A 17,222-nucleotide genomic window follows, 5' to 3' on the forward strand; every position below is an offset into this window, starting at 1 on the left:
TTATTTTTCTAAAAATCCCTGGTTTTTATTCTCTTTTCTTCCCTAATCCCCCATTTCTTTTAAACCTAAATTGTTAATTTATCTTCTTTGGCTGTAATAGTCTTACTGTTTGTGATCCCAGAAGAACTCAAGTTGAATTAGGGGTTTGGTTGCCACTGAAATTTATAGGGGAAAATTGTAAATATTAATACCTAAAATGATTTGTGATATAAGCCTATCCATTTCGAATGTATATGGAACCATTCCTCCCCCCAGTCTTAGACATCTCCAGGTACGATCTTTGGTTATGACATCAGCCCTCAATTTCTATATATGTATCATTTTATTTTTTTTTTTTTATTAGAGCTTTTTAGTTATGCATACTAGTTGGTTCATTCTGATAAACTCCTGCCTGGAATTCCATTTCAATTCATGATCCCCCTTCCACTTTCCCTCCACCTTTTCTTTCCAGTCCTCATTCCCCTCTCCCATTCTCCTTTCTCTGCTTCATTAGACTTCCTTTCACTTGTCTATTTACTTATATTTGATAGGTTCTTTCTACCTATACTTAAAGTTTCCTACAGTATATTTATATATGCATATTACTTGATTTTTTAAAGAATTCATTTTGCATTACCTCTACTTACCCTATATTTATCATTTTAGGTATATCAGACAGGGACTATCATTCCCAATCCAACTGGAGATCTCCTTTTTGTTAATTCTGTCCTCCCTTATGTTGTTCTCCCTGAGAGTTAAAGTAGATTTTCTGGAGTTATGTATGTCTTGTTTGAAACTCCAAAATATGACTTGTAGTCATGTTTGCTGTGTACCTTTACAAGTGACAAGCATTGTACACTTCCAAACCAGGTCTGTGAACACTGTGCATCAATAATAATAAGCTTTTTCATGGCATTATTTTTATTTTTATTTTTTTAAAGACTGAATTTCCAAGACTGGGCTTGAACTTATAATCCTGCCTCAGCCTCCTGAGTTGCTGGAATTACAGGTGTGTGCCACCACCACACCTGGCTTACAATGAGTTTTTGTTTTGTTTTGTTTTTGTAGTTACAAATGGAAAGAATGCCTTTATTTATTTATTTATTTATTTATTTATTTATTTATTTATTTATTTTTATGTGAATGTAAGGATCGAACCCAGTGCCTCACACATTCGCTAGGCAAACACTCTGCCACTTAGCTACAGCCCTGGCCTACAATGACTTTTTCTTTGTCTGGGAGTTTGTGGTTTTCTCTCCAAGGATTCTAAACTATTCTAAAAATTGAAGGATAATGCCACATAAAAGCATGACCAAGAGGACACCGTAAGAAAGAGCAAGAGCTAAGTATAATGGTACATATCTGTAATCCCAGCAACTTGAGAGACTGGGGCAGGAGGATCATAAGATCAAGGCCAGCCTCAACAACTTAGCAAGGCCCTAAGCAACTTAGTGATACTCTGTCTTAAAATGAGGGTGTGGGTGGGGAGGTTGGGAGTGTAGTTCAGTGGTAAAGTGCCCTGGATTCATTGCCCAGTACCAAAACAAAGAGTGATTGGGAGTTCTTAATAGAAGCAAGAACATTGAAAATACTGATGCCTTTTGTCCTTCTAAATCCAAGGTCTCAATTTCTACACGCACAAGGCCCTGGGTTCAATCCCACCAAAAAAAAAAAAAATGGGTACACATGGACAGGGGTTGTGGCTCAGTGGTAGAGCACTTACTTGCCTAGCATATGTGAGGTGCTGGGTTTGATCCTCAGGACCACATATAAATAAATGAGTAAAATAAAGGTCTGTCAACATCCAAAATAATGTTTTAAAATATTATGTTTGTTTTACAACAAACATAATTGTTTAAATATTATGTTTAAAATATTATGTTATAATTGTTTAAAATATTATGTAATGTTTTTAAAATAATGTTTTAACAAAATAAAATAAAATGGCACACACTACTGGGCATGTTGGTGCACACCCATAATGCCAACAGCGGAGGCAGAGGCAAGAGACCACAAGTTCAAGGTCAGCCTGAGTAACTGAACAAAACTGTCTCAAAATGAAAAATGAGCGGGGCACGGTGGTGCACACCTGTAATCCCAGTGGCTCGGGAGGCTGAGGCAGGAGGATCATGAATTCAGAGCCAGCCTCAGCAACTTTAGCAAGACTCTAAACAATCAGCAAGACCCTGTTTCTAAATAAAGTATAAAAAGAGCTGGGGATGTGGTTCAATGGTTAAGCACCCCTTGATTCAATTTTAGTATAAAAACAACAAGTAGGGGGGAAAAAAGTGGAATTTTATTCATTTTAGACTCCTAAATTTTATAGAGCTTAGAGTGCAATTGGGAATGCAGAATTATCGATAGGTCATTTTGTTCTAGTGTAATACACCAGAGAGAAAGCAATGCTGAAAGCCTAAAGAAGAGATGCTCAAAGGAAGTGTTTGTGGAGAAAATCCCAGGATAGGGATGGAGGGTATCAAAAATAGAGAGAGAGAGAGAGTAGAAGGATTCTAGGTCAGAGAAACAACTTCGGCAAAAAGAGATGCAAACAAAAATAAGGAACACTGAAAAGACACATCTAACTAAAGGGAAGGGACATATTTATGTTAGGGAAAAATAGGATATGAAGTTAATTCATTATAGCAGGGCTCAGTTTGTATTTGGTTTGTTATAGCTTAACTGATAGAAGGAGTGGTCTGTGGTGGAACCCAAGGTAGACTGAAGAATACAGAAACCAAGATCTAGGAAGCCCATTGATATAACAGAGCTCTGGTGATCCAGAAGGGAGGCAGTGAGGGCCCAGTTCAGGATGGTGACAGTGGAACTATAGAAAGCACAAGTTCATTTCTGAAGAAGCACTGACCAGATTTGGTGACAAAAGAGATAAGGACATTTTGAACCGAAATTCTTTTAGAAAGTCTACTGTATGGGATGGTAGACTTAACAGCTGAAGACCAAAAGTCTAAGTTTTAGAATCACTTGGTGTTATAATGTTTTGTTATTTGTTTTTCAACAAACTAAAAAATAGCTTACAAGGACCCCTTTAAACATTCTATTCTGTCCTTGAAATTCATGAAACAAGAAATGATTCTGTTGATGGGAGCCTAAGAATACACTGAAAGCCATGCCTGTTTCTTTCCTACCGGTAACCCCAATGCTTAAGAGAAGTCTTTCCCATCTCTTACTTAGGCTGTGCCTTCTTTAAATTCTATAGTTTCTCTGTGTTTCAATCTCCTCATCTATAAAGTGGAGGGTTGTTTTTTTGTTTTTTTTTTTTTTTTGCATGGAGGGGGTTGATGGGAGTGTGTGCTTGGGATTGAACCCAGCTCCTTATGGCTGCTTAGTATGGACTCTAGCACTAAGCCACAACCCCAGCACTAAAATAGAGGTTTTAATAGTTCCCAAGTTATGGAGATTGTTAGATTTAAATGAGTTAATTCGCTTGAAAAATTACTGCATTAAGGTTAACAATATTAAGCACTAAATGTTAACATAAATGTTAATAGTTTTATGTTAGCTACTACTATTTGTGTGTGTGTCTGTGTGTGTTATCAGTACTTGAAATTGAAGCCAGACATCACTCATGCTAGGCAAGTGCTCTACCAAGAACTACAGTATCTCTCTTTTCCTTTCCTTTTTTTAAAGAAAGTATCTTGATTCATTTTCTAGGCTGGCCTCTTACTCCTGGGCTCAAGCAATCTTCCTAGCTCAGCCTCTTAAGTGCTGAGACTATAGGGGTACCACTGCATCTGACTTGGTTTTGTTTTTGGTTTTTTTGTTGTTGTTGTTGTTTTTAGTACTTTTAGTTGTAGATGGACACAATACCTTTATCAATACCTTTATTTTGTTTATTTAGTTCTTTTGTGTGGGCTCAAACCCAGTGCCTCATGTTCTAGGCAAGCACTCTACCACTGAGCCACAAGCTACATCCCCAGCCCACTACCTTTTTTTTTTTTTTTTTTTTTAAGATAAGATCTCACTAAGTTACCCAGGCTTGCTTTGAACTTGGTATCCTCCTGCCTCAGCCTTCTGAGTCAGTGGGATTACAGGCATGCACCACTATGCCCAGCTTGTTCCTTCTTTTGAAATGAAAACTGTGAAAAGACCAGGAGCTTGTCTTCTCATTCTAGTATAGAAAGAAGCTTGACCCTGCTGATGCTAAACCTTTACAAACAATATTAGTGACTGGGTTGCCCCCAGTATTTCTGGTCCTGCCTTGAGAATGCTTCATTCTTTGCCGTATTCTCATCTCGCCTGTGTAGGTAATTTTCTATGACAGTGACTGGAACCCCACTGTAGACCAGCAGGCCATGGATAGGGCCCACCGCTTGGGGCAGACAAAGCAGGTTACAGTATACCGGCTCATCTGTAAAGGCACCATTGAGGAGCGCATTCTGCAGAGAGCCAAGGAGAAGAGTGAGGTAAGCACAAGAGAAAGGGAAGACTGTTCTAGCGGAGTGAGTAGGAAGTCCACCACATTAACTGGATTAAGATTGTTTGAGACTATTGCCTTTCATTGGACATAGAGAAACAAATTTCTTCAAAATCAGAGTTGGTACACTAGCAGTCTTAGCTGCTACTCATTTGCATGTTGACACCAGTAGGACCTTCATGATTGACATCCTGTCACATTCAGAAGGAATGACATTATTGAGCTTTCTTCCTGGCATTCTCTCTCTGAGTAGTATGCCAAATCCACTTGTTCCAAGGAAATAATTTGATTTGATTTTTTTTCCATTCTCATTCAATATTTTTAGGTTTTTCTTTTGAATTAACAGTCTCAAGCAAAGAAATTTTATTTGTCCTTTCTGTTGGTCACATAATCTGGAGGAGCCAGTCAGATGAACAAACAAGAAATAGGGAAACTAGAGGCTTCATCTGAGGAGAAAGTTGAGAAGGATATTTATTTCTTTCTCCATGTTTGTTGTGAGGGAATGGATTCCTGGAGGTGATGTTTTGATTTGGTTTTTGTAGATTCAGCGGATGGTGATTTCAGGTGGGAACTTCAAACCAGATACCTTGAAACCAAAAGAGGTGGTCAGTCTTCTTCTCGATGATGAAGAGTTGGAGAAGAAATGTACGTACTCTAACCACTTTGTGCCCTCTCCTCTCCAGTCCCACACAAATGAGAATGGAAGAAGCATTTGCATGTATGCAAGAGCTAGACAAAGCCAAAGGCCATATTGGGGAGGAACATTTTTATATTAATACTTTTTATTACTTTCTAAACAAGCAAGTTTGTAAAGTACATGGCAAAATTTATATGTATTTTAAAAGTAAATATACTTCAAATATACTTTCAGCTTGCACAAGGAAGGTTCTGCCCAACTCTAGCAATAATGAATTTACTCTTCTGCCCAGAGAAATGTTTTTATAGGGAAGTTGAAGAAGCACACTCCTGTAACCATTCAAATCCCTCTCCAGTGTTTTCAACTTTTGAGAACATGGGGTTTCAGATTTATCCTATCCGTTTCTGAGGACTTCCATAGTACCCCATTAGAAAATTAAGCTCACATTTGGCAGCACCTTCTCAAAACCCTTTATTGATCTGTGCAATGCTAAAATATTAAAATGCTAAAGAGAAAGGGAGTAAGGACTCAAGGCAAAGAAAGGCTCATAATAGTTCTGGTGCAGCTGGGTATGATGGCACATGCCTATAATTTCAGCACCTCAGGAGACTGAAGCAGGAGAATTTCAAGTTCAAGGCCAGCCTCAGGAACTTAAGACCCTGTCAAAGTAAAAATGAAAAGGATGGGTCAGGAGAATGTAGCTCACTGGTAGCATGCCCCTAGGTTCAATCCCAGTACAAAAAAAAAGTAATAATAAGTGCAATAATGGTTTGAATTCCAAATCTGTTGAGATTCACAAACTCTCTTCAAATTAGAAAAGCACCAGTTATCTGCCATAAGAAGACTAAAGTCATACTTCGGAGCATTAATATCAGAGGATGTGACCTCCTTATTTCCAGAGAATGAGGATTATGATTGCCACAGTTACTTTATCCCGTGTTTTGTTTGTTTTGTTTTGATTTGGTTTCTTTTGGTAGTGAGACTTCGGCAGGAAGAAAAACGGCAGCAGGAGGAAACCAACCGAGTAAAGGAGCGCAAGCGCAAGCGGGAAAAGTATGCAGAGAAGGTATCTCTACCCTGGGGTATGGGTAGGGGCCAGGCAAGCTCCACAGCTTGTCTTGCTTATCAGCTGTGTGTGATTTGCAGCAGTTCCATGCTACCATTTGATCAGGAGAAACAGCCTTGATAGGTAGGACTGTACTCACCTCAAAGACCTACCTTGTTGATGGCCACAGTTTGATTATAGAAGCTATTTGTCAGTGCCAAATGTGGGCAAAGTTGATGTTACTTGCATACATTATTAGATTCCTTAGGAGTTTAGAAAGGGCTATTGTCCCTTTAGCCATGAAACTTGATGGATCCTGTCAACCTAGGATCCTGTATATATTACATCATCATCTTCCAGTAGATGTGCTAGCTTTCCTTGTTACAGATCCACGTCCTTGATTGGATCTGCTCTAGGCAGAACACTTTTTTTTTTTTTTTTTTTTTTTGCAGTACTGGGGATCGAACCCAGGGCCTTGTGCTTGCAAGGCAAGCACTCTACCAACTGAGCTATCTCCCCAACCCTAGGCAGAATTCTTTTTAGCCTAAAGGATACCCCTGGTACTCACTTCTTTTACAAATCTGAAAAATCCTGAGAATGAAGAATCAAGATCCTTATAAGACTAAGCTGACATCTCTACCCTTTTCCTCAGGCTCTTTTATTCCACTACCCTCAAATATCTAATCCATTATTTACCACTATTTAAAATACAAATGGTTTTAATATCCAGAAACAATGTCAAAGAAGAAAAGATAATTTCTCACATGGAGCATTATATGAATTAATAGTTTACATCAGGTGTTATCCTTGCTCAAAGTGTAAAATAGACAATGCCCATTGAAAATATAAATTTCACAGAGACATACTGTATTTACCCTACAGTAGATGTAAATACAAATACAGTGGTGCAGTAGATTGGTGAGATTTCCAGATGTATCCAAGCACACTCCATGATTCCAGGTCCCTAATCTGTGATGGAGCCCTGCTGAACTTGGTTCCTGAACTGCCTAGTATACCTTAGTCACTCAAGAGCTTACATGTAATTGAGAAGATAATGATAAAAGCAACCAAAAATAAAGTTTTTAAAAACATATATAGGAGCTGTAACTCAGTGGGAGAGTGCATCTTTAGCATATGTGAGACCTTGGGTTGTTGCCAGTACCAAAAAATTGTGTGTGTGTAAAACACTGGCCTTCTCTTTTGTGAGAGTGCATTCATTCTGTAATTGCTGCTGCTAAGATATATCAGTGGCATCCTTTGCCCACTTACTGTGGTTCTGGTTCAGAGTAGTTGGCCTACCTCTAAACTCTGTTGGCCTGGGGTGTGTTGCTCAGTGGTAGAATACATATTTAGTATGTGTGAGGCTCTGGGTTCAATCCCCAGAGCCTGAAAAGAAAAGAAAGAAAAAAAAAAAAATCAACTCTATTTCAGGAGTAAAATGCACATAAGCTTTTAAGGTATCCCTTTTAATTCCTTAAAATCATAGTAATTGAGGAACCCTGGTGTAGTTCATTGGCAAAGCCCTTGCCTCACATGCAAGGCCCTGAACTTGATCCCTAGGGCTAGGGGATAAAAAAAATGTAATTGAGAATTTTATAAAGAATAAATAGGGGCTGGGGAGATAGCTCAGTTGGTAGAGTGCTTGCCTTGTAAGCACAAGGCCCTGGGTTCGATCCCCAGCACCCAAAAAAAAAAAAAAAAAAAAAAGAATAAATAGAACCAGACATGATGGCATACGACTTGTAATCCCAGCTACTAAGGAGGCTGAGGCAGGAGGATCATGAGTTCAAAGCCAGCTTTAGCAATAGCAAGGCACTAATCAACTCAGTGAGACCCTGTCTCTAAATAAAATACAAAATAATAGAACTGGGGATGTGACTCAGTGGTTGTAGTGGTTGAGTGCCCCTGAGTTCTATCTGCAGTACCACCGCCCCCCCCCCCAAAAAAAAATAAAAATAAAAAAAAGAACAAACAGGTTCAGTCATAATTTTCTTCCCTAACCCTACTTCTCTCTTGAGGTATATCCTTATGGTTTATATATATGCTACTCTTGTGTTTCCAGAAGAAAAAAGAAGATGAGTTGGATGGGAAAAGGAGAAAAGAAGGTGTGAACCTGGTGATCCCATTTGTTCCTTCGGCTGATAACTCCAACCTCTCTGCTGACGGGGATGACTCCTTCATTAGTGTGGATTCAGCTATGCCCAGCCCTTTCAGTGAGGTGAGGCTCCTTGATGCCTTCATCACAGCAGTGGAATTGCATGCATCCCAGCCTTGTACCAGGGACACACTCCTGGGCACCCTTTGCTTCTGGAGTCTTCCTGCCTCTTGGAAGGGGGTTACTCGTGGGATTCATAAGGAGAAAAGCAAATGTGGACAGGCTGGCTACTCAGAAGCAAAGCAGGGGGATCGGAACCTCAACAGTGAAACCAGGCAGGAGAGAGAAATACGGGCAAGTCCTGTGAAAAATGTTCTCGCTTGGGTGCCAGTGCTATATGCTGTGGGCACTAAAAGTAGTAGTGATCTTAACCCTTCCACTTCTAGATCTCCATCAGCAGTGAGCTGCACACTGGCTCCATTCCCCCTGATGAGAGCAGCAGTGACATGCTAGTCATTGTGGATGACCCAGCCTCCTCAGCCCCTCAATCTCGAGCCACCAACTCTCCTGCTTCCATTACAGGCTCCGTCTCAGACACCGTGAATGGTGAGTGTTGCTGCTGTCCCAGATGGTCAGAGCCTGTTTCACTACCTTGTAGAAAGCATTGGTTTGGTGATGGGTGGAGGTCCTGATTCCTTCTAGGATAAGGGAATGATCATTCTTATAAGAAGAGTAGAGGAAGCAAAAAGATTTTATGGGCTTATTTTTTCAATAATCTTATCAAGTGAAAGGAGGAAAGAGGTTTAGTCAGGCTTGGTGATGCAAACCTATAATCCTAGCAGCTCAGGAAGCAGAATCATAAATTCAAAGGCATTCTCAGCAAGTTAGTGAGACCTTGTCTGAAGAATGAAAAAAAGGCTTGGTGCAGTGGCGCATGCCTGTAATCCCAGCAGCTCAGGAGGCTGAGACCAGGAGGATCACAAATTCAAAGCCAGCCTCAGGAAAAGTGAGGTGCTAAGCAACTCAGTGAGACCCTGTCTACTTAAAATACAGAGTAGAGCTGGGGATGTGGCTCAGTGTGACCCTGGATTCAATTAGAAGGAAGGAAGGAGGGAGGGAGGGAATGAGAGAGGGAGGAAGAAAGGTAAAGGAAGGTTTAGAGAAAGCAAAGTAAGAACTTTAAAGTTAGCTTGTCTGGGCATTTTTTCCCTTTGTCATATGGGGCCCAGTATTGCTATTGTTTCTTAGAGAACTCTAAATCTAAAAACCTGAAAGTAGGGCTTAAGGACTGGGGATATAGCTCAGTGGTAGAGTACGTGCCTAGCATGTGTAAGGCTCTGGGTTTGATCCCCAGCACCATCAAAACCAAAAAGGAAAGAAAAGAAAGTAGGGCTTGAGGTGTAAGTTGGTGGTAGAGCACTTGCCCAGCAACATGCCAAGACCTATCTCACAAAGAAAAAGAAGAAAAACACCCTGAGAGCAAGCTTTGTCTGTCAGGGGAGAATCATAGTAACATTTTAAGGATATTCATTTTTTCCCCCTTTTTGGCCACTTGTTCCCAAAGGAATTTCCATTCAGGAAATGCCAGCTGCAGGTCGTGGTCACTCAGCCCGAAGCCGAGGCCGCCCCAAAGGTTCAGGAAGCACAGCCAAAGGAGCAGGGAAGGGCCGAAGCCGGAAGTCCACCGCAGGCAGTGCCGCGGCAATGGCAGGAGCCAAAGCAGGAGCTGCAGCAGCCTCGGCAGCTGCCTATGCTGCATACGGGTACAATGTGTCTAAAGGTGCGGAGGCCAGGGGTGCCTGCAGACTGTCAGAGGCGGTCTGGCGGTCTGTTTTTTGTTGTTGTTTTGTTTTTTAATTTATTCATATTAGTTATACTTGACAGTAGAATTCATTTTGACACACCATACATAAATGGAGTATAAACTACTCGTTCTTCTGGCTGTACGTGATGTAGAATTACACCAGTCATGTAATCATATATACACATAGAGAATAATGTTTGATTCATTCTACTATCCTTTCTACCTGCAGACCCTCTCCTCTCCCTTTTCTCTCCTCTGCCTGATCCAAAGTAACTATTCTTCCCTAGCCCCCTCCCCACTTAGTGTGAATTAGCATCTGCATATCAGAGAAAACATTCAACCTTTGGTTTTTGGGGGATTGACTTACTTCACTTAGCATGATGTTCTCCATCTCCATCCATTTACCAGCAAATACCATAATTTCATTCTTTTTTAAGGCTGAGTAATATTCCATTGTGTAAATACAGCACATTTTCTTTATCCATTTATCTGTTGATGGGTTGGTTCCATAGTTTAGCTATTGTGAATTGAGCTGCTATAAACATTGATATGGTTGTAACCCTGTAGTATGCTGATTTTAAGTCTTCTGGGTATTTGCTGAGGAGTGGGATGCCTGGGTCAAATGGTGGTTCCATTCCAAGTTTTCTAAGGAATCTCCATAGTGCTTTCCAGAATGGTAGCACCAATTTGCACTCCCACCAGCAGTGTATGAGTGTACCTTTTTCCCCACATCCACGCCAACATGTATTGTTACTTGTATTCTTGATAATTGCCATTCTGACTAGAGATGAAATCTCAGTGTACTTTTGATTTGCATTTCTCTAATTGCTAGAGATGTTGAACATGTTCTAATATATTTGTTGATCAGTTGTATTTCTTCATCTTTGAAATATCTGTTCAGTTCCTTAGCCCATTTATTGATTGGGTTGTTTATTGATTATTTGGGGGTTTTTTGGTTGTTGTTTTTTGGGATTTGGTTTTTTTTGTTTTGTTTTGTTTTGTTTTTGCTTTACGTTTTTTGAGTTCTTTATATATCTGGAAGTCTATTATTGAGAATACTACTGAGGTAAAAAATGTGGCATACCTCCAGGCCAGAAACTTCCTTCCCAGAACACAGACTCAGGTTCTACTTCTTTGCATTGAGCAGTCTTGACTATTCCCTTGCCCTTCTTATTTGATATAGTGCCACTTTGAACTAGAAGTAGCTGTGAAAAGAGCTGAGTTATGGACTATACTGCTTTAAACATTCACAAGTTTTCCAGTTTTGAGAGTTGATTTTTTTTAATTCCTAGATTTCTTTATTTTTTTTTTTCTAATACCCACATTTTCAATATCCAGACTAACAAAAATTAACATTCATCCAGTTATCACCTTAGGTATTAAGCACATGTTGTGTGCGTAAGAGTATAAAATGTGGGCCCTGCTTTTGAGTGTAATAGAAATGAGAAGGGGAGTATATTCAACAGCAATAGAAGGCAGTATACAGATAAATGAAAAAAGAGAGAAGGTTTAATTGTGGTTGTAGGTCAGGAGGGGGAGGAACCACGAAGCTGCTGATAAGGATTCTAGATTGCAATTGAGAAAGGAGATGGGTAAGGACGGATTTGGACAGACAACAAAGAGTTGGCAACAACCAAGGTGCAATGGGGGTCACCCAGCTGGTCAGTCAGACCAAAGAGAACCAGTGGGAGTCAAGGTTGCAAAGATATAACAAGTTCTGATGGGCAAGAGCTTAGCAGATATATGTAAGCAGCTATAGACAGTTTGTGAAGAGAAGTGGCTGTTGTGAATGGGCCAAACTGGACATCCAGATATGGTGAGAAGGGGAGAACTCATTGATAGCACTCTCTCCACACTGGGTTAGCATTAGCTCATAGGATTATTAAAGCAAGCAAAGGCTTTCTTGAATAGAAAGTGCTTGACCAGTAATAAGTGTTCAGTAAATGTTATTTCACCTCCCTTTTTTCCTGCTGCAGAAATCTCAGCTTTCATTCATTGATTCATTCAGAAAATATGATATATAATAGTCTGGCCTGATGTGTCTCAATCCTTTGCCAATTCATCATATCTTTGAAAAACAGTAGGCATTCCAGTAGTGAGGGGTGCTATGACAGAGTCTCATCCATGGGTAGGGCAGAGCTTGCCACTCATCAGGGTTTCTCCTGGAAACCTGAACTAAAAGAGGGGTGCAAGAGGCAAAGGGGTAGTACAGCACAAGAAAAATCAACAATACTAGCTGGGCATAGTGGTACACACCTATAATTCCAACTACTCAGGAAGCCGAAGTAGGAGGATCACAACTTCAAGGCTAGCTTGGGCAAATTAGCAAAACCCTGTCTCAATAAAATTTTAAAAAGGGTTGGGGATGTAGCTCAGTGGTAGAGCACTTGTCTCATATGTGTAAGACCCTGAACTCAATCCCCACTATTAAGAGTTTAGAAAATAAAAAAGTGCTTGCTAACTGGGAATAGAAAGCAAGGGGAAAAACTGACTCAGAAGTTACCTGCTATTCCACTGTGTATGAACATAGACACCTGTCTGTCTACCAAGGACTTAGAATTCATTTTTACAAAAGTTAAACAGTATACAAGAAACACTTAAGAATCATGTTTTATCAGATGAAAGTTGATTGGGCTCATATTAGCAAAAGGATACATTCAGTGTTGCCCAGGCAGCAAGCCATCATCAAAGATGAGGGATTCGACCTGGGTTCTTGAAGAAGTAGGGCTTGGAGAAGAGGAGTGGTCATGACCAATGTCAGGAGAATAGACAGATAGAGAGTGGACAGACTTACTTATGCCTTTTGGCCAAACTTACGGGGAGTAGGGTATATGAGTAAAATCGAGAAGGAATCAGTTAATTTCAAGTGGTATCCAGAAGAGAAGAAAAGACTAGGTGCAATCCCAGCAACTTGGGAGGCTGAAGCAGGAGGATTGCAAGTTTGAAGCTAGCCTCAGCAACTTAGTGAGACCTTAGGTAACATAGGGAGACCCTGTTTCAAAATAAAATTTCTTAAAAAAAAAAAACAAGGGTTGGAGATGTGGTTTAGTGGTTAAGCACCCCTGGGTTCAATCTTTGGTACCAAAAAAAAATCTAAAGAGAAGGGAAAAAAATGCATTGGTGCCTATTAAGTTACAGTTCTCACTCATCCTGCAGCCCTGGCATCCCCAGTTGTATGTGTGCTATGTACAGAGTGCCAAGAGGACATTTTAATCTCTGAGTGAGATAATGTAGGGAATGCTGGTTAGAAGTCATTTTATTATAAAAACAAATCCCTCTTTCTGAAAAAATAGTTGACAGGAAGAGCAAGCAAATATGCCAAGAAGAGGCCCCTGTCCTCCAGCCCAGATTCTGGTAACCAACACCTCAGGTTCACACTTGACTGGTGCTTACAAATCATTCTCTTTTTCCATCCCCACAGGAATCTCTGCCAGCAGTCCTCTTCAGACATCCCTTGTCAGGCCTGCTGGCCTTGCTGACTTTGGACCTTCAAGCGCCTCTTCTCCCTTGAGTTCCCCCTTGAGCAAAGGAAATAATGTTCCTGGGACTCCCAAGAGCCTCCACTTGACCAGCAGCCTAGCCTCAGACTCTATGGTCCGGAAACAGGGCAAAGGCACCATCCCCACTGGAGGACGGTAACCATCTGGGCCCTTCAGCTTCCTTCAACCAAACCAGGGGCTAGAAGAGTCCTGGCCTGCAGATGGTCTTTGGATGGCTTGCCCAGTGCAGCATCTTACATCCCAAGTCAGGGTGGAGAGGACAAGTTGCCGCAAGGGAAAGATAGGTGATTAGTGTGAGCACTTCCATCACCTATTTCCAAAAGAGTGTTCTGGGGTGGCCTATAGGAAGAGGGCCCAAGGACAGGGTCAGCCCCACGATATCCCCAATGAACTCTATGGCCAAGTCTTAAACCTCCTACTGGGGAAGGGCCTGACATAGATCCTCTTTAGATGCTCAGGCATGCTGTCTCTATTCCCATTCCACTCTTCAGCTCTGACCATGTCCCTTACAGAGGCTCTACAGGTGCTGTGAAGAGCCTTCCATGGTGGAGACTTTACATAAGGTTGTGATTTCCTGTAGGACTAGAAAGGGAGAAAATTGTGTACCTGGTGTTCACAATCTTTGGACAGCTCCCCAGGTCTGCAAACCCTATTTGCCACTGTCATTTTGAAGAGAGAGCAGTGTACGCCAGAGAATTTGATGGCTTATAAGGATGACAAAAGGCCAAAGGAAGCAGACCCACAGGCAGTTGTTTTCCCAGCATTTCCTTCCCTGTCCTGCATGGTTCACACCAGGGAACCTTCAGGTCCCACCAGCAACAGTAGCAGCAGCTCCCTCCCCAGGGACTCCCAGAAGCCAGTAAAGAGACCAGGAGCCACCTCAATCAGCAGGACATCCTCACTGCCCCTCTTGCAGATGCCCCTTTGCCCATCCTGAATGCACAGTCTCCCCACCCTTGCCCTTCAGCCCCTGCTTGGCTGTATGCACTGTCTGTATTGCACTGAGAAAGGAAGGGGCAACAGGAATGAGGTGGAGAGGGTGGAGGAGGGGGAAAGCTCGGCACCAACCCTCACATCCCCAACCCAAACAGCCTGAGCTTGCTGGCCTCAGAGAGAGGCAAGGGGTGGTGTTTGACAGAAGGGGTTTCTGTTTGCCCACCGCCTGATGTCCCTGGTGGAGCAGGTGCTTCCAGTTGGGCCAGCCTCTAATTTGCACACCTGAAAATCGCGGAATTGAGTTTAGATAGATTGATTTTTAAATTTTTTTTTTTTTTTTTTTTTTTTTTTGGAGTAGGGGTTCTAGGGGAATCATTTAATTTAAATCATTAAGATTCCCCTGACCAAACCCACACTCCCGTGTACAGATGCTATTTAGAGGGAATCAGAAAAATGCCAAGCCTTTTTTCTCTTTGAATGTGCTGTCTATTTTTATAACTGAACTTGTACATATGTATAAAGAGAGACACTTCTTTCTTTTACTAACTGGATTAAAAAAATCTTAAATAAAATGGAGTGAGATAATTTTATGTAAATCAGGGTGTCTGTGGTCTTTTTCAGCTTCTCTTGAGGAACAAAGTAGGACCCTCGGGGAATGTGGCAGGATAAAGAGAAGATAGAGCCCTATCGTCCTTCTATGATCAGAGGATAGGGTTAGTGGAAAGTGCACTGTGGATGTTTCCTCAGTAGCAGTGTTTATTAGACTTAGGATTTTGCCTCCAGCCATCAGAAGGAACGCCTGACCAAGGGCCTTGGGGTGTCTCCAATTTAGCTGTACTTTCAAGAATTATGACAGAAACTGTGAAATGTGTTCCTAGGGATTCGAGAGATAGTCAGGCTATGAAAACTTAACTCACTGATCAGTTGAGAAAAGAGCAGTTGTTCCCAGCCTAGACTGACAGTCAGTGATTCTGTGATTGAACGTTGATATGTTCTTGCATCACCTTTGAGTAGAACTTGTGCTATTCCCACTTTAGCTGGCTGTGTAGCCTCCCTAGCATTGGCTCACCCTGCATGCTTTGATCAGGGTGAGCTATCTCCTGGACAGCTGCTATTCACCCCCCAGTCACAAGGATCAGCCGTTCTTCATTTTGTCATTCTCAGGTAGCACTATCAGATACTCTAGGTCTTGTTTTTCTTACTGGTAAAGCATGTCCAAGGCTTCATACAGTACAAACCAACATCATATCCCAATGCACCATGCTTTGTGGCTATCACCACTGTGGCTGCTATGATCTAGAGAGTTAATAGGGCCCATTAGGGTAGGTTCTCCCATTTTCATCTCAGCAAGACCTCTAGTATATTCCTGCAAAAGTCTTGCCAGAGTTAATAGCAGCACCTCTCTGGAGATCTGACAGCTCTGAGATGCTCAAGCAGCTTCATGTACATGCGATTAGGCCATTCCTCTTCTGAAATGGATGTGAGGTTTTTATATTTTATTTTGTCTGCAGCTATGTTCCATTCATAGTCTTTGTCTGCAAACATTTATAATACTTGTTCAACCCCTTCAATCTAGTCTCTAAAGACACAGGTAATATACCATATTGAGGCAAACTCACTGCCTTAATGTCCCCCTCACCTGTCCTTCCCTTAACTGAGAATAGAGGAATGGGACTTGGTTTATTTATTTATTTATTTATTTTTGGTAACGGATTGAACCCAAGGGGGCACTTAACTATTGAGCCACATCCCCAGTTCCCTTTTTAAATTTGTTTTTAGTTTTTGATTGGCCTTATGTGCAGTGCTGAGAATCAAACCCAGTACCTCACACATGCTAGGCAAGCACTCTACCACTGAGCCACAGCCCCACCCCACAGCCCTTTTTTATATTTATTTAGAGACAGGATCTTGCTGAGTTTCTTAGGACCTCCCAAAGTTGCTGAGGCTGACTTTGAACTCACAGTCCTCCTGCCTCAGCCTCCTGAGCCACTAGGATTACAGGTGTGCACCACCACGCCCAGCTCTGAATTTTAAAATGAAGGCTTCAGACTCATTAACAACTTGAGTTCATTTCCCAGCTATCCACTTCCAGGACATGTCTCCCACATGAGAGGCAGCCCAACTCACCTCAGTTTTTTTTCTGAACACTGAAAAAATGCTGGGGAAAACTCCAGCCTGGCTAAAAGAAGTACCCTTAGTAGGATCAGAAATCCAGTACTACATAAAGACCTGAGTTGTATCAGTTAACCAGTCCCTTTTGCCAGGGTCACCTTGCCATGTGATCCAGCTCCACAAGCCAGGTAAGTGTGTATTTTAAGATTGTGGGTCTGGCTTGGCACAGTGGTTTATGTCTGTAATCACAGTTGCTCTGGAGACTGGAGCAGAAGAATCACATTTGGGGGGAGGGGGTACTAGGCATTGAACATGGGGGCACTTAACCAAGAGCCACATCCTTAGCCCTTTTTTTAAATATATTTTATTTTGACTCAGTTGGTAAAGTGCTTGCCTTGCATGTAAAAGGCCCTGGGTTCTAATCCCCAGCACTATAAAAATAAATAAATAAATAAATATATATATATATATATATATATATATATATATATATATATACACATACACACTTGTTTTATTTTGAGACAGGGTCTCACTAAGTTGCTTAGGGCCTCGCAAAGTTGCTGAGGCTGGCTTTGAACTTGTGATCCTCCTACCTCAGCCTCCAAGCCACTGGGATTACAGGCATGTGCCCCTGCATCCAGCAGAAGGATCACAAGTTCGAAGCCAGCCTGGGCAACTT

The 17,222-nt window shown here is 41.5% G+C and overlaps 1 protein-coding gene across 1 annotated transcript in view; it reads left to right on the forward strand.

The window, feature by feature from the left end:
• Ino80 (INO80 complex ATPase subunit) overlaps positions 1-15,013 on the forward strand; it is a 128,891-nt gene extending 113,878 nt beyond the window's left edge. Inside the window, exons 30-36 of the mRNA XM_047538148.1 lie at positions 4,242-4,400; positions 4,954-5,056; positions 6,026-6,114; positions 8,156-8,311; positions 8,635-8,794; positions 9,753-9,968; positions 13,414-15,013. Of these exons, the coding sequence (XP_047394104.1) occupies positions 4,242-4,400; positions 4,954-5,056; positions 6,026-6,114; positions 8,156-8,311; positions 8,635-8,794; positions 9,753-9,968; positions 13,414-13,631 (1,101 nt within the window). The 3' untranslated portion in view covers positions 13,632-15,013. The remainder of the gene's footprint in view (positions 1-4,241; positions 4,401-4,953; positions 5,057-6,025; positions 6,115-8,155; positions 8,312-8,634; positions 8,795-9,752; positions 9,969-13,413) is intronic.
• Positions 15,014-17,222: the final 2,209 nt, after the last annotated feature.

The sequence above is a fragment of the Sciurus carolinensis genome, chromosome 2, assembly GCF_902686445.1.
Source record: "Sciurus carolinensis chromosome 2, mSciCar1.2, whole genome shotgun sequence".
Classification (NCBI taxonomy): domain Eukaryota; kingdom Metazoa; phylum Chordata; class Mammalia; order Rodentia; family Sciuridae; genus Sciurus; species Sciurus carolinensis.